This window comes from Mobula birostris, chromosome 6 (assembly GCF_030028105.1).
Source record: "Mobula birostris isolate sMobBir1 chromosome 6, sMobBir1.hap1, whole genome shotgun sequence".
NCBI classification, from domain to species: domain Eukaryota; kingdom Metazoa; phylum Chordata; class Chondrichthyes; order Myliobatiformes; family Myliobatidae; genus Mobula; species Mobula birostris.
Window position 1 is genome coordinate 161,446,243 of NC_092375.1, and position 22,431 is coordinate 161,468,673.

Sequence of the window (22,431 nt, forward strand, 5' to 3'; positions counted from 1 at the left end):
TTTCAGTCCGTCCAAAAACTTAGAGCCTCCGACCGGCCCTCTGACACTGAGCACCATCTCTGCCGAGCACTTCGACCCCAGCCCCGCCTGCCAGCAACAGGCAAAGCCGAGGATTTGGGGCCTTCCCTCCAGAGATTCTCGATCGCACAGTAGCAGCAGCAGCGAACCGGGCATTTCAGAAGTTTCTCCAGATGTTCCTTCCTGCTTCTCCATCAAATCAGGATTGTGCATGGCCCCTATTTAACAAATACGATATTTCACCGGAGAGGCCGCGCGCACTGCGTTGCGCTGCCATCTTCTCCTCCCTCTTCCATATGTACTTCTTCCTCTTTGGGATATATATATTCTGTGCCTTTTGAATTGCTTTCAGAAATTCCAGCTGTTGCTGCTCTGCCATCATCCTTGCCAGTGTCCTATTCCAATCGATTCTGCCCAATTCCACTCTCATGCCTCAGTAATTCGCTTTACTCTACCGTTATACTGATACATCTGATTTTAGCTTCTCCTCCTCAAATTTCAATGTGAATTTGATCATATTATAATTACTTGTCCATTAGGGGTTCTTTGACCTTAAGGTCTCTAATAATTCTGGTTTACTGCATAACACCCAGTCCAGAATAGCTGATCCCTCTAGTGGGCTGATCTAAAAAGCCATCCCATAGGCACTCTGGAAGTTCCCCCTATTGTAACCCTGTACCAACCTGAATTTCCCAATCTGCTTGCATATTGAAGTCCCCCAAGACGGTTGGAACATTGCCCTTTTGGCATGCATTTTCTATCTGGCATTGTAATGTGTAGGCCACATCCTTACTACTGTTTGGGAGTGTGTACACAACTTCTATCAGGGTCTTCTTACCCCTGTAGCTCTTTAGCTCTATTGACAATGATTCAACAGCTTCCCACTTGGTCACCTCTTTCTAATGGTTTGATTTCATTTTCTACCAACAGAGCAACATTACCCCCTTCCTGCCGGTCTTTTCGATACAATGTGCATCCTTGGACATAAAGCTCCCTGCTAAAATTTTCTTTCAGCCCTGATTCAGTGATGCTTACAACATTATACCTGTCAACCTGCTACCGTGCTGCAAGTTCATCTACTTTATTCCGTATATTGTGCGCATTCAAATACAACACTTACAATACTGTATTCACCTTTTTCAATTTTGTCTGTCTTTTATGTTGCAACTTATCCTATTGCCTCGGTTTGTAAACCAGCTACCTTATCTTCAGCACTATTATCCACATTTTCTACGATACTTCTTGCATTGAAATATATGCAGCTTAGGATGCTAGTCGCACCATGCTCAACCTTTTGGTTCCTAACTTTGTCTAAGGTCTTAACAACAGCTGCCTCCACAACCACTCCACTAACTGTTCTGGCACTCTGCTTTCCATCTCCCTATAACGCTAGTTTAAACTCTACTGTGTAGCATCAGTAAATCTACCCACGAGGATATTAGTCCCTCTCCAGTACATGTGCAAGCTATCTGGTCTGTACAGGCCCCATTTTCCCTGGAAGAGAGCCCAATGATCCTGAAATCTTATGCCCTCCCTCCTGCACCAACTCCTTAGCCACATATTAAACTGTATAACCTTCCTAGTTCTAGTCTCACTAGCACGTGGCACGGGTAGCACTGATGAGATCTTGCCCTTTAACTTGGCACCTAACTCCCTGAACTCCCTATGTAGAGCTTCGTCATTTGTCCTATATGTGTCGTTGGTACCTAATGGACCTCGACTTCTGGCTGTTCACCCTCCCACTTCAGAATATAGACAACCCGATCTGAGATATCCCAGACCCTTTGCACCCAGGAGGCAACATACCATCCGGGAATCACCTTCTTGCCCACAGAACCTCCTGTTTATTCCTTTATCTAATAAACCCCTTTTCATCACAGCATGCCTCTTCTCCTCTTCCCTTCTATTCTGAGTCACAGAGACGTGGCCACTGCGACTTTTCTCTGCTAGATCATCCCTGCTGACGGTATCTAAAGTGATATACCTGTTTTTGAGGGGGAAGGCCACATGGATACTCTGCACTAGATCCTTAACCCCTTTTCCCTCCTTGACTGTCACCCAGTTTCTTGTGTCCTACACCTTGGGTATAACTATCTCTCTATATGTCCTGTTTATCACCCCCTCAGCCTCCCGAATGATCTGGAGTTCATCCAGTTCCAGTTCCACTTCATTAATGTTAGAAGCTGCAGCTGGGATGCACTTCTCACAGTTGTAGTTCTCCGGGACACTGGAGGTCTCCTGCCTTCCCACATCCTGCAAGAGGAGTATTCCACTATCCTGTCTGTCATCCCTACTGTCCTAGGTGAGCGGATATAAAGCAGGAAACAGGGGAAAAAACTTCAGCTTTTCCATCCTTTGCTTTCTTTCACTGAAGCTTCGATGATCACTACTTAACTATGTCCACTCAGATGACAGCTGCTGTACTTGCTCCTGTTGTCCTTTAATTGCTCTTGCTAATCAATCTCAGTCGCAAATTGGTCACTGGTCAAAGCTCTTTTTCATTGTACTGATGTGCTGCTGACTCTTACCCTGGGGCAGTGGATCTGTTTGAAGTCCCCTCCTCTCAAAACTTCTGATGTCTGCATTGGCTGCTGGTCAAAGCTCTCTTTTCCTTGGATGTTACTCTATAGTAAATTTTCCAGTAAAACAGATTCATTTAAAGGGGGTGTGGAAACTAGGACTCCCCTTTAGTGGGCAGAGTTTGGAATCTGTGGCTTTAATGGGTTTGTAGGGAGCAGGGTGCACCACGTATCAGCTGGTAGATAAATCATCAGTATTGTTGAATAATTGGTTATCCAAATTTTATAGTTTTGCTGAATTATAAAGGACTTGTAAACAATACCTAGAGTAAACTAGAATTTGGGATGGATTACCTGGAGAAAGATTTTTTTTGAGATAACATGGCAAAAAATTCACAAAATTTAATTTTTAGGATGAGACTGTACAGTGATGTTTCTTATAGAACAATACATATTTGATGGACGTTTCAAACATTTTGCACCTCATTCTAGAATAGAGTGAATGGAATTGGGATAGTTCTAGGCAAGAACACTTAGCGGCCACTTTATTAGTACCTCCTGTATCTGTTAAAGTGGACACTATGTACATGTTAGTGATTTTCTACTACTGTAGCCCATCTACTTCAAGGTTTGACTTGTGTTTTCAGAGTTGCTCTTCTGCACACCACTGGTGTAACGCATAACCACATTTGATAAAGAGATATTTGAGTTACTGTCACCTTCCTGTCAACTTGAACCAATCTGGCCATTCTGCTCTAAACTTACATTAACAAGGCATTTTCACCCACTGAACTGCTGCTGGCTGGATGTTTTATTTTGTTTCTCGCAGAATTCTCTGTAAACTGTCGAAACTGTTGTGTGTGAAAATCCCAGGAGATGAGCAGTTTCTAAGATACTCAACCACTGTGTTTGGCTCCAACAATTACTCCATGATCAATATCATTTAGATCACTTTTCTTCCCGATTCTGATGTTTGGTCTGAACAACAGCTGAACCTCTTGATCCTGTCTGCATGCTTTTGTGCATTGAGTTGCTGCCACGTGATTGGCTGTATAGAAATTTGCATTAACATGTACAGGTACACCTAATAAAGTGGCCACAATGATTTGGAGGAGGTGAACCTTGTTCACGGAACATTGTAAATATCGAAACTTCTTAACTGAAGTGTTATGGATATTCAATTGATGCACATATCCAAGATATAATAAGTTTCTGTTGATATTTAAAACTAACAAAGTAAGCTTTGGTCCAAAAGAAACTGAGCCTTGGAATTTAATAATGGAAAACTAGGAAATAGCATGAATTAAACTGGTGTTTTGCTTTATTACTCACTATAGAGGATATATAACAAGATTGAGAAATGCGGAAAGTGTTTGGGGAAATTATAATCATGGGCAATGATGCAAAGCAAATTATTAAGAGTTGTGAACTGGGAGGGTAATAGCCTTCACCTTAGGCTCTTAACAATGGCCAGTGAGATTGTTATCTTTCCAAGATTGTCTATATCCAGGGAAAGTTCTATTAGATTGGCAAACAGCAACTATATTCAATTTTAAAAGGGGGGGGAACAATAAGCAAAAATAAAAACAACTACAGGGCTTTTAGTTTAACATTTGTCATAGGGATTATGGTTGAAGCTATTATTAAAGGAGTGGCGCCCCACACAGACTTCCAATCTGCGCCTTGTAGGGCATGAAAATGCCCGACGCAGGCCTCTCATGGTTTGAGTCGACGTTCCCTCCCTCCCCTATTATTAAAGATGTTATTGGAAGAAAAAGCAAGGTTATTAGGCAGTCATTGAGATTTAATGAAAGAGAAATCATGCTTGACTGATCTCTTGCAAATCTTTGAAAAAGCAATATGATCTGTGAATAAAGGGAAACCAGTGGATATGCTACACTTAGATTTCCAGAAGGTATTGGTAATGTAGTGCAACAAAGATTATTGCAGAAAATCAATGTTCTGAGCTTTGCCTTTATCTTGTATCATGTTGGAGCTTAGGTTCTCAAAACAATTCACGGAAACCTTCTGGGTGTTTAGGCTCTTATTGCTAAATTGTAAGGGTAATATTTAATACCTCCAGCATTAATCTTTTAAGATTTCTCATGAGCCTTTGGGATTAGAAATCATTGACCAAATATTATATGTATTTTCTTTACTTCTGTTTAATTACAAAATTTTGAATATTTAGTTTGAAAATCCACACTAAAGTTAAATGTGCTCAAACTCTTCTCAGAAATTCTTTCCGAGTGTGTCATCTTAGCATTTATTTCCCTTTCGTTCTGCGGTACTTAATTTGGTTTTGAGTGCAGGACTAAATTTTGGAAAACTGGGAGCTGGTAATTGCTAAAGGAAAGTTGGTGTTGCAGTGTACAAGGCTCTACACATATATGATAACCATACTGAACAGTTAATGGAAAGAAATAGAAAGGACGTTGTACAACTGGAAAAATGAATCTACCATTACTTCTGAATGAAGAATTTGGTTCCATTCATGTCATCTGCATGAGCTCATGGAACTGGAGTTTGCTAACTGCCTGGACTAAAGAAACTATAGCAATATTTCTTGTAGCTGAATGGCTGACTCGTGTTTTAGGGAGCTTTCCTGTTTGAATTTTTTTCTACAAAAACTACAAGAAGACCAGGCAGCTCTATTGAAAATAAATGTTCAGATTTTATTTTGCAAAATGTATCTTCCTATTTACCTCCCATCAGGTTTGTAGATATCTTTTCATCAACATAAACTTTGCTCTCATTTTACTCCTTTCCAGTTCATAAGCCTAATGCGTATATCCCATATATATGACTGAGCATTTGAGAGACTACCAAGATGTTTGTGTCTGCTGCTGCAGGGCTGCAGGCATCTCCTGCCGTAGGAACTAGGTCTGTGGCTGAATTTCCACCCTTGTGAACTACTTGTCTTATGAACGGTTTTCAGAACTGAACCCTGCCGTAAGCTGGGAAAGACTTATATTCAAGATTAATGATCTAAATCCACTGATTTCTCATGACAGCTGTATTTCTGTTATATAAAAGCAATTCATTTATCATAAGAGAAGGTAGCCTTTTTTGTGCTTCACATCAATTTACCTTTCATAATTGAAGGGAGAATGATTATTATTAAATTGTCTTCATATTATTGGAATTGCAAGATAATTTTTAAAGATGGAGAGCATTCAATAAGAGTTCATGTCAAGTTAATGTTTTTTTTGTTAAAACAGGAATCAGGTTTAGTATCACTGGTATATGTCATGCAATTTATTTTGCAGCAGCTGTCATACATTGCAATACATAATAAAAACTATAAATTTCAGTAAGAAAAATATATAAAAATAAATCAAGTAAGTAGTACAAAAAGAGAGCAAAAATGAAAAATTAAGTGAGGTATTGTACTTTGGCTCACTGTCCATTCAGAAATCTGATGGCGGGAGGGAAGAAGCCGTAACTAAGATGTTGAGTGTGTGTCTTCAGGCTCCAGTACTATCTCTTTGATGGTAGCAATGAGAGCAGGGCGTGTTCTGGGTGATGGGGGCTCTTAATGATGGATGCTGTCATTTTGAGGCATTGCCTTTTAAAGATGTCCCCTTCATGCTCTTGATGTTGCTATAGAGTTGAAGTAGCATTAATCAACGGTTGAGAGGTAGGGTGGATTGCTTGATAACCATATTTATTCAAATCCCAGTAGTTATCCATATATTGTGGTCTGAGCCATATGAGACATAAACATTCCAGCTACCAAATAACTCTGCTGAGACAACAATGAACATGTAATTATAAAATGAAGTGTAAGCAAAAACTGTGTTTTTTATTAAGAAAACTCATGGAGGGCAGCAGGAGTAGTTGAGTAAGGGAATTCTAGATAATGAATTGAAGTGATTAAGGCACTCAATAGTGGGACAAGAAAATGACTAGAATGTGTAAAGTAATGAATTTGCAGATGCATGGTGTAGAGGAAGAATAAGTTCATTGAAATAAGTTTATTTATATAAATCTGTATTTGTAGCAGTTACTAAAATTATGCTTTGGGTTGAGGATAGTTTTGTGTCCATTTAATCTAAAAAAATCTATTTAAAATATGAATTACTGCTTTTCTATTTTCATTTACTTTTTGAATTGATAAACAGAGAACAAAAAGAAACAGCAAATCCTGAGGATATGCACCTCTAAGTTGCTCAGCCTACCCTGATTATTGCACTGAAGTAAAGCTTGCATCAATCACATGGTTATGCCTTTTGGTCAGTCTTTTATTGTCTTCTACTGGCACATTAGTGTAACAGTTGGCATGACGCTTTACAGTCTCAGCTGTAAGATTGGGGTTCAATTGGCCATGACCACATGGGTTTCTCCAGGTGCTCTGGTTTCCTCCCAAATTCCAAAAGGTGTAGACATTAGAGTTAGTAAGTTGTGGGCTGTTTTTTGGCACCAGAAGCATTCTTGAATATATTTCATTATTAACAAGTACAAGTTTGATACTTTTGATGGTTTAGGTAATAAAAGCATTTGTTGATGTGAAGTTCCATAACTTAAATGTCATAGGCTATCTGGCTAGTTCCATAGATTCTTTCAGAATTCTCTTCTGCTATTCCCCCAAATTACACAACATATCCTTTTTATTATATCTATACTATAATACAACTGTGATTGTCCTTCAATGAATTTTTTTAAAAACAGCAAACGTTAAATGCGTTTCATTAGCTTGATGTTTCAAAGTTTCACAGCCATGGACTTTTATTGAAATGTGTTCACTGATGCAGTGTTAGCTATGAAGTGCTTTGGTATGTCCTAGTGTTGAGAAAGGCATATATAACAGCAAGTTTTTAAATATTGCAATTTTTTTTATCTACTTTAAACCTTCTGCTTGCCTCCAAGAACAAAATATTGCCCTTTTTCTGTCAGTAAACAGCAATGGAAAATTAACGACAAAGACAGTTGATTCGAAAGGTGTTTTTGTTTTTACCTTTCTTCTGATAAGTTCAAGCTAATTGCCATTGGCATCCATTCACAGGGTATAAATGCTATGAAAATTAGCTTTTTTGCAGCAGTGCTGTACTTTACAAACATAATATAACTTAAATTGACAAATTATACATAAGTGGTTTGGTGAATCAGCAGCTCAGAATATTCCAGTCAAAATATACTTGAGGTATAGTCAATTTTAATGAGCCTGCTAATAAGATCAGAGTTGGATCCTCTATCCTGGGTGAAGATCCTTCCTCTTCCAGGGTTGAGGTCTTTGGAGCTTCTGCTTGGTATTTTTTGTAGCACTGGGTTTTTACAGGATGGGGTTGATAGCTCCATGCCCAAACCTCCTCCTTTCACAGCTGGACTTGGGACCACTCTTGGAATTTCAGTTGCCTGTGTTCGGCCTCAAGCCCTCTAAGACCCTGCTCTCCATGTACCTATCCAAATACCTCTTAAATGTTGCAATTCTACCTGCCTCAACCACTTGCTCTGGCAGTACATTCCAGGTGCTCACCACCCTCTGTAAATAAATTCCCTCTTTGATCTCTTTTAAATCTCTTCCCACTTGTGTCTCTATCCTCTAGTTTGGAGCTCCACCATTTGGGGGGAGAAAACTATGACCTGCTATGTTATCCATAGCACTCATGGATTTTATAAGCTTCTATGAGGTTGCTCCTCATTATCTTGCACTCCAGGGAATAAAGATCCAGCATGGCCAACCTCTCCCTTTAACTCAGGTCCTCAAGTCCCGGTAGCATCCTCGTAAATATCTTCTGGATCCTCTCAAGTTTGACAATGTCTTTCCAATAACAAGGTGACCAAAACTGTGTCCGCACCAATTAATTGTATAACTGCAACATAATGTCCCTACTCCTAAACTAGAGTTCCAACTGATGAAAGCCAACATTTTAATCGCCACCTTCACCATCCTGTCTACTTACGTGGCCACTTTCAATGAGCTGTACACTTGTACTCCCAGGTCCACCTGTTCCACAAAACTTTTCCATTCACCATGCAAGTCCTATCCCAGTCTGACTGTCCAAAATGCATTGTGTCACACTTATCTAAGTTGAAATTCATATGCCATTCCTTAGGCCAGCTCCCTAACTGCTGCACCATCAATGGACCCCCTAAATTAGTATCATCATCAAACTAAATCAGCAGCTCGCTATGAATACGGACGTGGAATTCAAGCACAAGTTTATGAAACAGACCTGAAGCTTATTACTAATGATTCAAGTTTTATTAACACTTAACAAAATCAGACTAAATTTTAAATGCTGGTTAAAATGTTGCTATTGGTATTAATTGATATTCACTCCCAATCCTTCACAGAGAATATTAGCCCAGAGGAAGAATATAAAATTGCCTGCCTCCTGATGGTGTTCGTTGCTGTATCTCTTCCTACTCTAGCCAGTAACGTCATGTCCCAATATAGTCCTGCTATTGAAGGTAAGTACTGGATTTCTGCAGTGGTGTATCAAGACAAAATCATGAAGCTTTAGAAGCTAGCATTGTAGTAAAATATTTTTGAGGGTTTTATTTCAGCATTTCATGAAAATAACTGACATTGAAAAGATTTAATTTCTGTTTTGCAGGAAATAAATAGCAGTCATTAGGTTTAGATTCTTAAAATTAGAAAAGGCTATTTTAAATTTTAATGAGGATATTATCAACTGTCCTACATAATTTGCTACTCACTATTGCATGCAATTAACATAAGTGAAGGAAACTAATTTTAAAAGGGAATTTTTAAAAAGCAACCATACGTTTGTTCAGCATTTCCCTTGTAGTGTTTGAGCACCTTTAATTTGTATATTAATTAATCATCATTTGCCTTATTGTGAGAAAAAATTCCTTCTGACAGCTACATATTTCAGCCTGTAGATTTAAATTTCTACAATGTTTGCAGCTTGGCTTTAAGAAAATGTGATTTATGATGCTCTGGCATTTTAATAAAAAATCTGCATATGATCCAGGTGCTTTCTTTTTTTGCTACATTCAGTATCAAATATTTTCTGCCCAAAGTTTGTGCAAAATGTTTTAATAGTTTCTATGGCAGGGTAGTGAAAATTTCAATGGCTCAAAAGATCCGGCCTTGAGGTCAATGTCTCATCAGGAGCAAAATGTGAACCGTATTCTTTTACAAACTCCTATTTCTACCAGTTAAAATATGTCAATATAATCTTTTTTTTCCATTGCACTTGTGCATATGACAATAAACTCAACCTTTTGACTTTTCAAATATAATCTAGAAGTGTCAGATGTCAGGAAGTAAATTGGGGGAAAAAAGTAAAAAATCTGCTTCCTGGAACATGAATATTTAATTTCAAGTATCGACACAGTGAAAGTCTGTAAAGATAATTTGGATTGTTCTCCAGAGTGAATCAGCCACCCAAAAATCAGGAGGAACCACAGGTGACCAGTGTATTAGTATTTTGTCTGAATGTGCATTTGCAATCTGGTTTCGGATTATCCTCATGGTGCAATGAATTGGGGTGTCAAAAGTTGCTTGATGGTGATGGGGAAATTTTGCTTCAGATTGGGTATCTTGGAGCTGCTTGTTTGAGATATAGGAAAAACTTCAATCATTTTATATGCACAGAAAACAGCACCAATACCGTCATCCTTCCATTAACCATACTTGTTTAATTCTCCAGCTCTGATGAAAGTCATTAATCTTAAACATTGACTGTTACTCTACACAGATGCTGCCTCATTTGCTGAATATCCCCAGCATTTAAGTCAAAATCGAGTTTATTGTCAAATGTACATGTATGCACAGGTGTAATGAAGAGTTTACCTGCAGCAGCATCGTAGGTAGATAACATTAGAGACACATTCGCAAGAAAAACACATTTTAAAAATAAATTATAAAAAGAGTCCCGTTTACCGACTTTGTGTTTAGTTTTTCTTTGCTTTTCAAATTTTTAATTTGTGTCTCTTAGAAAAAGATGTTACTTTTAGTTTCAATGTGCAAAAACTTGTGGTTCTTGCATTGGCTGTGGGTAAGTTTTTTTTGAGTTATTTCAGACAAAGATTTGATCCAGATAGTGACTGATAATGAGAGTCTCAGCTGGGTCACCGTGTTGGACGACTCTCCTACCATTATTAGGATTATTTAACAAATGGGTCAATTTCTGAAAAACAGTCGTATAAATTTGGAACAGCTGATGAATGTAGAGAATAATTAAACAATTATTTAGCAAAAGATGGAAATTACTGATGGGGCATTTTGAAGTATTTGAGAATCATACTGTTTCAGACTTAATGCTTTCCATTCACACACACACACACACACACACACTTGAAACTTACTGTTAGATCATCATTTTGTGATTCAGATGAGAGGTAAAATATTGAGAATTCTCTATCTAGAAGAGATATGTAAATCATCGTTAACGACAGGTGAGGTACCTGAGAATTGGAGGATAGCTAATGTTGTTCCGCTGTTTAAGAAAGGCTCTAAGAATAAACCAGAAAATTATAGGCTGGTGAACCTGACGCCAGTAGTGGGAAAGTTTTTGGAAGATATTCTAAGGGACTGTATTAATGAGTATTTGGATAGACAGAACAATTCGGGATAGTCAGCACGGTTTTGTGCATGGTAGGTCATGACTAATCAATCTTAGTTTTTTGAGGAAGATGCCAGGAAAGTTGATGAAAGCAAATCAGTGGATGTTGTCTACATGGACTTTAGCAAGGCTTTGGCAAGGAACAGCATGGGAGGTTGTTTAAGAGGGTTCCGTCACTCAGCATTCAAGATGAGGTAGTAAATTAGATTAGACATTTGCTTTGCGGGAGAAGCTGTAGAGTGGTAGTAGAAGGTTGCCTCTGACTGTCTGGCCTGTGACTCAAGGAGTGCTGCAGAGATTGGTGCTGGGTCCATTGTTGTTTGTCATCTATATTAAGTGATCTGGATGATAATATGATTAACTGGATCGCAAAATTGCGGATGGCACCAAGATTGGAGATATAGTGGACAACGAGGAAGGCTGTGAAAGCTTACAATGGGATATGGACCAGCTGGAAAAATGTGCTTAAAAATGGCAGATGGAATTTAATGCAGAGGTGTTGAACTTCAGGGGAATCAACCAGGGTAGGTCTTACATAGTGAACGGTAGAGCACTGAGGAGTACTGTAGAATCAAGGGATCTGGGAATACAGGTTCATAATTCATTGAAAGCGACATCACAGGTAGATAGGATCGTAAAGAAAACTTTTGGCACGTTGGTCAAAGATCAAAGTATTAATTACAGGAGTTGGGATGTTATATTGAAGTTGTATAAGATGTTGATGAGGCCTAATTTGGAGTATTGTGTATAGTTTTAGTCACCTACCTACAGGAAAGATGTAAATAAGGTTGAAAGAGTACAGAGAAAATTTATAAGGATGTTGCCAGGACTAGAGGACCTGTGTTATAAGGAAAGATTGAATAAGTTGGAACTTTATTCCCTAGAATGTAGAAGACTTTGGGGAAGATATGATAGAGTTATACAAAATTATGAGGGTATATATGGGGTAACTGTAAGCAGGCTTTTCCCACTGAAGTTGGGTGAGACTACAACTAGAGGTCATGGCTTCAGAGTGATAGATAAAATGTTTAAGGGAAAAATGAGGAGAAACGTCTTTACTTAGAGACTGGTGGGAGTGTGGAATGAGCTGCCAGTACAAGTGTTCAATGTGATTTTGATCTCAATGTTTAAGAGAAGTTTGGCAGGTACATGGATGGGAGGGTTATGGAGGACTATGGTCAGGGTGCAATTCAATGGGACTAGGCAATTTAAATGGTACAGCATGGACTAGATGGGCCAATGGGGCCTATTTCTGTGCTGTGGTATTTTATGACTCTATTGTTCTATTTTTCTCTCTACAGATGCTGCCTTGCCTAGGTATTTCCAGATTTTTTTTTTCAGTAATCCAGGTTTCGTGGGATTTTTTTTTTGTTTAATAATCCTTTGTCCTTTGAGGTCTATAGTCAAAAACAACTGTGACTGCATGATAGCGGAAGTATCTACATTCATGAAAATGGGGTGTTTATACTTATGAAGGAGACTTTCTTGATTGATACACATGTTTCCAATGACTTCATAGTACCTATGTTTAACTGTACAGGGCATTGTAACAACATTCATTGTTTGGCCAAAGCTATAAATCAGATTGCTGCTGCCTTGTTCACCATTCATAAAGGAAGCATTGAAGATCGTCTTAAAGAATTCCTTGCTGTAAGTTGAGTTCCTGTTTGTTTTTAAATCTGAATGGATGCTTAAACTCAATAATATATATTGCAATAAATTTGGAAACAATGAGACTGAAGACTAAAGACTAGATTAATGGGAATATATAGTGGAAGCTTCATTGCCCATATTCAATTTATTACAGTAAAGCTTTGATACTTTGGCACTATTGAGATTTGGTGATGGGCTGGCAGTTTTTTTTAAACTATTTATCCTATTTGGATAAAGTGCTTTTCTTAAAAAAAAAGATGTCACACAATGTAAATTATCCCACCAACCTATTTTGTTTAAAGATTGCAGGAAACAGGATCCCAGCAAGTAGGGTAGTGGTTAGCACAACACTTTACAGTACCAGCAACCTAGGTTCAATTCCTGCTGCTGCCTGTAAGAAGTTTGTACGTTCTCTCCCCAAGACCATGTGGGTTTCCTTCCTACCACAGTCCAAAGATGTACCAGTTAGTAGGTTAATTGGTCATTGTAAATTGCCCCATGGTTAGGCTAGGATTAAATCTGGGGATTGCTGGGCGATGCAATTTGAAGGGCCGGGGGGACCTATTCTGCACGGTATCTCAAATAAATAAATTGGGCGAGGGTGTGGGGAATGGAGCCCCAGTGACTCAGACATCAGGCCATCAGAATTTCCAGTCAATTTGATAGTGGATTATCAGAGTTACTGTATGACCATTTTGGTTTGTTTTTTTTTTTTTTGCTTATTAGCCTTTCGACCTAATAAATTTAAATTTTATTTTTATCTGTATTGACCTTCATTCCTCTGCACAGGGGATTGCCCTTTTGGTGCAAGACCGAAATGTTAAAGAGGCTCTCTTGGTTATTGGTTAGTTCATCCCTCTATTATCGCACCAGTTTTGCCTTTTTGCCTTTGAATACTAAAAATTGGAATTTCTTTGCATCAGTATTCTTAATTATTTGAGTATTATTTGAAATTATCACAATGATTATATAGACATGCTGTACAACTAGAATGAAAATTTTAAACTATTTCACTGCATACTGAGCACAACACTATTGAATGTGCTGCATTTTAATATAGTAAATTGAAACACTGTTTCTGTTCAGAAACTAAATGCTAACAATATAAGGGTGTCCTATAAGCAGTTTACCTCAACCATCTGCCAACATACTAATTGATCAATCTCAGCATTACCAGTTTGTGAAACCTTACTGTTTGTAATGACAGCAATGGACTTGGAAAATGTAAAATGCACTTAACAACCAATCCAAGTGAGTCCCAAATGATCTGAATAGCATTTATGGTGGCCAGAACACTCAGTACTTTAGTATATTCTGAAATACTCAGGATAATGCTGGCTGTTCATCAATTAAATCTAATTAAAGGATAGGCTGTTGTAAAGGAGAGCCTGAATAGTAAATTTGAATATTCTCGATATTAGATTCTGATATACAAGTTGATGTCATATTAATTTTAATTAATAGACAAAGGAAATGTGTCAGGTCTCAAGTGGCATTTAATTGTGCTTTAGAAATGAACCTTTTTTAGGAAATTGGTTGTTATTTTTCATTGCCAAAAGAGCAATGTATGTAAGTTATACCATAGGCTTCAGCTGAGAAATTCTCTTGCTCTGCTTCCTTTCAAGATTCATGTTTTATTATAATTTTATAATTGAATTCTTGAGAATATGATATAAATCTTGTGATAGATTACCTACTGTAGCTAAATAATTTGGTTAAGAATGGAATCCTGGAAATGACCTTATGATGAAATGTTAGAAATGGGATATGGTAGGGATAAGCAAGATTAAAAAAAAACAATGGGGAAAAGCAAGATAAAGAACATTATTCATTAGTAGTATCTTTTGCCACAGGAATATTTTTTCTTGTATAAGGGGGTGGAATCAAGTCATTGTAAACAGAATATTGCATTGCCAAGAAAAGTTATGCTTGAATAAGGATTATGCTTGGATCAGGATTTCCATAAACTGAAGATAAAAATAGCCAATTTGCAAATATTTGAAAACTGTTAGTGCAGCCAATTTAACCATTCATTAAAAAACCACAACGTAATATTTTAAAGTTAATATACAGTGAACGCATTCAGTAATTCAGTCTAAACAACACTTTGAATGTAAATGATTAGATTCTAAATTGTGCAACTGTCTCTTGGTGAAATTTAGCAGTTCCTTGACTAGATGTAGTGTGGTATTTTAAAAAGTTGGTTAATAGCTGCATTTTATACTTGGATCAAGATTTATTTGTAAATGTTATGGTTGGATCAGATTGTGTGTAATGGGAGCGACTGCGAAGTAGTTTGGTATTTTGGAATTCTATACTTGGATCAGGTATGTGTTTACCTAAAGTCAATGTATCCCTCTATTCTCTTCTATTTTCTGTTTGCCATTTTTTTGTTTCTTCCAGCGATCCATCGATCTCAATTCTTGAATAATATTAATAATAAAACAAAAATTGTTAGAGAATAAATAGTGCAAAAATAGTTTTTCGTGGTGTTTCTTTATTGTTCCATTTCCAATTGTTTAACCACAAATCCCAGGAGAAAGTGCAAAAGAATTCCCACACCATCCAAATAACTAAATGTAGCATCCTTATTGTGTCAATAGAATTGCTGTCTTGTTTATCATGTTCAAAAGGGGAATGGGTTCTGAATTTTGAACAACACTTGCAGATTTGTGAATTAGCATTACGATTTAATATCCTGCTTTATAAAAATGGCATTTTTGCACAAAGTCTTGCAGCCAAGTAGTGGCCTGTCATCTGTGGTATATTGTTCTCCTATTCTTCATGAACACTTGGCACCAAAACAAGGAATGAGATTCTATATTAATTTCTGTTATTCCTTTGGTTATTTGGGACTGAACAACTTGAAGGGTTTAGTCTGTTAATGGTTTCAGACTCCACTGTTTTACAGGTGCTGATCACAATTTTAGGCAAACATTTTAGAACTCCCTTTCATTTTAATTGTTGTGGTTCCTTTCCTCGCTTTGTGGCGCAAAAGGCAGCAACCTTGCTGCTTCTTTAGCATTTTTGTCTGCTTTATTTTTAACGAGGATAAGTTGCTAGCTCGACGCACAACCCATCACAGATGGAACGCGTGCAAGGAGCCAGCTGGATTCGAACCTGGGATCACTCGCCTGGAAGTCTGGTACAGATGCCACTACACCACCAGCTGACTTTCATATTAATGATTACTGTTTTTGTCTCTGCTGATCAAAACTGGTGCAGATGTCATAGTGAATCAGCCGTAAAAGTTAGTTACACTTAATACTTTGTCAGAAGTTTTCTGCTTGCAAATTGATTGCAGTGCTTTCTTTAGTAAGAGACTGTATCAAAAGCAATGCATTGGTTGTAATGCACTTCAGAATATATTGATGGGATGGATAGTTACCAAATAAATAAACCTTCCATGTCTTGAATTTGTTCTCAAGACCAAAAAGAGGGACCATTTTATCTTAAGAATAAGTTTGAAAAGCTTTAGGATTTTGCTTGTTCAGGGCTACATTACCTAGTATCAGCTGAATTCACACTAGTACTTTTTTCAAATTGCCAAGAAGTGAAGGGTTATTTCTTCTTCCCACAATTAGAATTCATCTTGTAACCAACTATATTGAAGGGCTAATTCAGTATCCTTTGGTCTTAATTACAAAAGAAGACCCTTCTGGTATATTTTCAAGCTGTACCTGTATAAAGTTATATTTGATATTTATTTAAAAGATTGCTGCTGTGAACCTTGACTGTTGCTTTCAACTATAAACTAAATGAAGTAGTGCATCACTGCTATGCCACCTCCACCTCTCCTTAAATCCCATTAATGTATCTCAGCTTAATGAAAACACACAAAATTTGCTATTTTTGTTTTGTTGTTTAAAAATTTCAAGTTGCCTGTCCACACTACCTCTTTATGATTTCAGAACTTCTATTTCTATCAAACAATTCTTTATATTTCATAAGAATAACGTCGCAGTCAGATGAAAATTTAACTATTGAGGTTTCACAATTCACATTCTTTAAACGATGTTTGAAAACGTTTAAGTGTGCAGGTGGCTAGAAAATTGCACTGCTCCATTGCAATAATGTAATCCACTCTAATTGAGCAGAGTTAAATGTAATGCTCTGTGTGCAGTAACTATTTTGCTTTTAAGTCATTTGCTGATAAAAGCAGAAAGCTCCATTTTGTAATTCCTAACATTAGAATGCTATTTGTTTAATGTGAAATTAATAAATGCATGCCAAAAGATCAGGTGCAATACACCAATCTAATTAGATCCAAGAGTCCTCCAAATAGGTACATCTATTCTTAAATCTCTTTTAGATTCTAATGTGCACTATTAGATCGACCTGCCAACTATAACAAAAATTAAATACATCTGCGTGCGTGATGCTAATTAATACAACAGCAGTATTTAATGGGAAATCAATTTAGAAAATATAGTATAGTTAATTTCATATTTTAAATAGTTTGATGTTAGAAATAAACTGTTGGTTGTTTATAGAGCTTAGATAATTTGACTGCATTCAAGCCTCATTATTTAATGTCAAGTTCAAATCTAATTTTAATTTGTCACTGAACTAAATATTGGCAGAGGTGCAAGTAGTCTCGAATATGGCAGTAACAAATAAAAATACATGTTGGCACAGGAGATTTTGTAGATACTGGAAATTTTGAGCAACGCACACAAAATGCTGGAGTAACTAACTCAGCAAGTTAAACCGTGTCCTGTCTCAGCACAAAAAGTCCGCTGTTTCTTCCCCTCCACGGATGCTGCCTGACTTGCTAAGTACACTTGTAAGATGCCTTATATTATTTAAGTATTCCAGATGATTTGTTTTTAGATACAATAAGAGGTATAGAACAAAAATAACTGAATTTTTTTGTATTCATCACAAGAGTTGAGCATGCCAGTAACCTATAATGACATGTAAGTACCATTACAAAGAAAGCACAGCAGCGGTTCTATTTTCTGAGAAGTTTGTAAAGATTTGGCATGTCATCGAAAACTTAACAGATATGCGGTGGTTAACTGGTTGTGTCACAGCCTGGTATGGAAACACAAATGCCCTTGAATGGAAAAGCCTACAAAAAGTAGTGTGTACAGCCCAGTCGATCACAGGTAAAGCCCTCCCCACCATTGAGCACATCTACATGGAATGCTGTTGAAAGAAAGCAGCATCAAGGTCCCCACCATCCAGACCATGCTCTCTTCTCACTGCTGCCATCAGGAAGGAGGTACAGGAGCCTCACAGACCCATGCCACCAGGTTCAGGAGCATTTATTACCACTCAACCATCAGGCTCTTGAACTTCACTTGCCCCAACACTGAACTGTTCTCACAACCTATGGATTCACTTTCACGGACACTTAATCTCATGATCTCCATATTTATTGTTTGTTTATTTATTAATATTAAATTTATTTTTCTTTTTGTATTTACACAGTTGCCATTTGCACACTGCTTGTTTGTCCATCTTGTCTATGCTCTTTCATTGAGTCTGTTGTTTTTATTTGTATTTACTGTGATTGCCCACTAGAGAGTGAATCTCAGAGTTGAAAATAGTGACATATATGTACTTTGATAATAAATTTACTTTGAATTTTGAACCAGTATTTATTGCTTATCTCAAAATGCGCCTTGAGATGGTAACTGCCATGTGAAGGGGGTTTTAAATAAGAGTTTTTGGATTTCTCCCTATACGGACTTGATTTTGGCTGCACAGAGCTCATCCGGTGGCCATGTTGGTTCCACCAGGTGCTCTGGGTAATAGAGGTAAATGGGATTTCTCTATTGCAGGCAGTCCCAACCTAGGGTGCATGGACTCCTCTGTTAATGGTAAGGCTCCGTAGCATAAAAAGGTTGGAAACCCCTGCTCTATTGGGAGCCATCATGCACAAGACATGCCAAATGGCTGATTCCCAAATTTTAAGTAAGCAAGTAAATAAACTGAAATGTGTGGGATTAAGGAGATGATGATTAAATGAATACTGAATTGGCTAGGAGAAAGAGCAAAATGCAGTAGTTGTTTTCCAGAAAGGAAGTGTGCTGTGGTAAGTAAGCACTGAGGAGGACAGAGGATAAAGAGAGGCAACAGAAACTAAATGGTGCAACAGGATGCAGAGAGACTTGGGGAATGTGTAACTCAAAAGTGGCAGTGCAAAGTGGGAAGTTCGAAAAAATAGTACTGCATTGAAGTACAAAAGCTAGAATATTTCACTGACACTTACTATGTAGCAGTTAACCCTCAGTAGGAGTGTAGTGTTCAGTTCTGGCCATCACTTCTCAGGATACATGGCAGAGGGACTGAATAATTTACCTAAATTATATAAAGTATTTATTTATTTATTTATTGAGGTGCAGCGCAGAGTAGGCCCCTCCTGACCTTCGAACCACGCTGCCCAACAATCCCCTAATAAGAGCTTCTTTATATACACTGAGAAACCGGAAGGTTTATTGAAGACATGATAGGAGCTTGAAAAGATCCAATTTTGAGTAAAATAAATGAGCAAGTACCAGCATCAAAGGTGATAGTGACATAAAAGGAGGAAATATTTGCATTTCGAGTGATGTGGAAGCAAGTTCAATTTCTCTGGAAAGAGAAAGAGCAGAGAAGTGAGACATTTCGGCACTTGGAGCTGACATAGATATAATAGGCCAAATAGCTGGCTTATATGCTGTATTGAACGAATGTAGGTTTTGATTTGTAAATTGGTATTCTGGAGTTGTTAATATAGAAAGGACCCTAAGTAAAAAGTAAAGAATGAAGCTTTTTCTGAAAAATAAAGTCAGGATAATTGGAAAGTTGGTAATTTTAACGTGTATAGGAACTAGGAAAGATGGAACTAAGAGGGTGAACACAAATTAAATGTTATGAAAACATCTACTTTTGAAATTGGATTGCTTTATTGTTCTATCCAAGGTCTGAAGGCTGGTCATTTGAGGAAATGTAGATATTTCTGACTATTACAGTTTAAAGAAGAAACCAATACTGTAAAACTCATGGAAAATATAGATACAGAGAAAGTTGCAGGAATTAAATTTCTGAAGCTACCCTTTTTAAAAGGATTTTGGAAGGAAAATGAATAGTATTGTAGGATTATATCCTTCCAACAGTGGTGCAGAAGTAAATGTCAATTAACGAATTTGCAGTCCTGAAGCAAACTTTCAGCTGTAGATCTGTACACCAGGAATTCATGCACAATGCGCATGCCGCAGGATTTTCCGCCCATTAAAGTTAATGGGCAGTGTTGTGATTGTGGTGACCTCGGCCCAATTTCTGATATGAGCTGCAGGCATGCAAAGCCCTGTGCTGGGAATTCAAATTTGTGAAATTGCCTTGAAATATTTGAAAGAAAAAAATCTTACTAACCAGGCATTTAAAAATTCCTTAGAGGTGCATGTAATTTGAAGGATAAAATATTTCAATTGGTATTTTAAAACATTACTCTTAACTACTATTATTTCGTACCAGAAAGTAAAAGAGAGATCTGTTCCTTGTTTGCAACACAACTTGGCCAATTAGCCATCAAGGCTGTTACCATTCAGTTCAAACATGGTTAGACAGTACAGCTTCTACTTCCTTGCCTTTGCTATTTAATCACTTGATACCTCCTACAAGACTATCAAACTCGGTCATAAATTCAACTGAAGTTATAAATTTTCATTACCCTTTCTATTTTTAGTTCTTACTCATGAATGGCCTGGTCCTATTTTTAAGACGTTATCACTTCCTCGCTACTCTTGCTTCCTTGAAATAAAGGTCCATATTCAGTCTTGTGCCTTTTGGTGACATGTAGCTTCTCATCAAAATTGCCTTCTCCATCCACTTTTCCAGGCCTCTCAGTGTTAAGAAAATATTAAGCATACCTTGTATCTCATCCAACATGCACCCATCATGTCCCTCTCTAACTTACTCTTCGCATCCAGTTAATTTGCTGTACCTTTAATTTTATTGCAATATTTGCTACTGGAGTAAAGTTTTATTTCTAAGCATCTGCTGAGGCCCCAGACCAGATCTCAAAGGGAGCTGCAATTTGCACATCCAGCAATTTTGATAATGTTTCCTACTATCTCCTACTTCCCATCAGCTTACTGATCCGTGTCATTTTGCTAATTATTCCTTATCAAATGTCTTCTGGCTGTTTATATGCACAGCCTTCCTGCTCCACCGTGCTAGTGACCTCAATAAAAATACTAACCAGCAGTGAAATAGACCAACAGCAGTTAATGGCAATGTATCTATCTGTAGTCATCAAAAAATCTATACAACTTCATCCCACTTTCCAGTTCTATCCATATCCTAATAGGATATGACATTAAGAGCTTATATTGGTGTTCTTTTAACTTGAAATTAGGATTCCCTACCTCATCCATTTATTCAGGACATTGAGTTTCAGAACCTTACTGTTATCAGAGTGAAATAAATTATAACTTTCTTTTACTTCCAACAGTTTCTTTAAATCTATGATTCTTGGTTATTGGCTCTGCTAATGAAATTAGATGTAGTCTATTTAGAATCCTCAGTTTTATACATCTTAATTATATCTTTCCTCAGCCATCTTTTTCCCAGAAGATGACCCCAGATTATCCAGTCATTGTTTACTAAAATTTTCCTGCATGTTAATTTCCTGTGCCCACCCTGTCTTGTGCAATTGTTATCGTACTATAATGTGGTAACTACAACTATGTAGTCATGTAGCTATGATCTAACTAGTGTTAGTTTCAGAAACTGCTGTTAATTTTTTTGTCAGTCAGGTTTCCCATATACTACCTCAATCACCTGATCTTTCTACCTTATCACCTGCGATCTGTGAATATGTTCCCCATTCCCTATGGTACTGTTTATTTTGTGTACCTTGCTGTGATTGTCCTCCAAATATACATCACCTGACACTTACCCACATTGAATTCGACTTGCCACCAACCATTAAAATCTAATAATCATAATCCCCATGTCTGAATCATTGATATACAGTGGCATGCAAAAGTTTAGGCATCCCTGGTCAAAATTTCTGTAACTGTGAATAGCTAAGCTAAATGAGATGACCTGATTTCCAAAAGGCATAAAGTTGAAGATGACACATTTCTTTCATATTTTAAGCAAGATTACTTTTTTATTTCCATCTTTTACAGTTTCAAAATAACAAAAAAAGGAAAAGGGCCCGAAGCAAAAGTTTGGGCACCCTGCATGGTCAGTACTTAGTAACACCCCCTTTGGCAAGTATCACACCTTGTAAATGCTTTTTATAGCCAGCTAAGAGTCTTTCAATTCTTGTCTGGGGGATTTTCTCCCATTCCTTGCAAAAGACTTCTAGTTTTGTAAGAAAGAATTGCCTTGCAGGCACTGCTCTTTTGAGGTCTATCCACAGATTTTCGATGATGTTCAGGTCAGGGGACTGTGAGGGCCATAGCAAAACCTTCAGCTTGCGCCTCTTGAGGTAGTCCATTGTGGGTTTTGAGGTGTGTTTAGGATCATTATCCTGTTGTAGAAGCCGTCCTCTTTTCATCTTCAGCTTTTTTACTGACGGTGTGATGTTTGCTTCCAGAATTTGCTGGTATTTAATCGAATTCATTCTCCCCTCTGCCAGTGAAATGTTCCCCATGTCACTGGCTGCAACACAAGCCCAAAGCATGATCGATCCTCCCTTGTACTTAACAGTTGGAAAGGTGTTCTTTTCATGAAATTTTGCACCCTTTTTTCTCCAAGCAACC

General features: G+C 37.6%; 1 protein-coding gene across 3 annotated transcripts in view; it reads left to right on the forward strand.

Moving 5' to 3' along the window:
* nckap1 (NCK-associated protein 1) overlaps positions 1 to 22,431 on the forward strand; it is a 154,274-nt gene that overhangs the window by 125,802 nt on the left and 6,041 nt on the right. For all 3 annotated transcript variants that reach the window (XM_072261729.1, XM_072261731.1, XM_072261730.1), the window contains 2 exons: positions 8,835 to 8,951; positions 12,615 to 12,724. In XM_072261729.1, the coding sequence (XP_072117830.1) occupies positions 8,835 to 8,951; positions 12,615 to 12,724 (227 nt within the window). The remainder of the gene's footprint in view (positions 1 to 8,834; positions 8,952 to 12,614; positions 12,725 to 22,431) is intronic.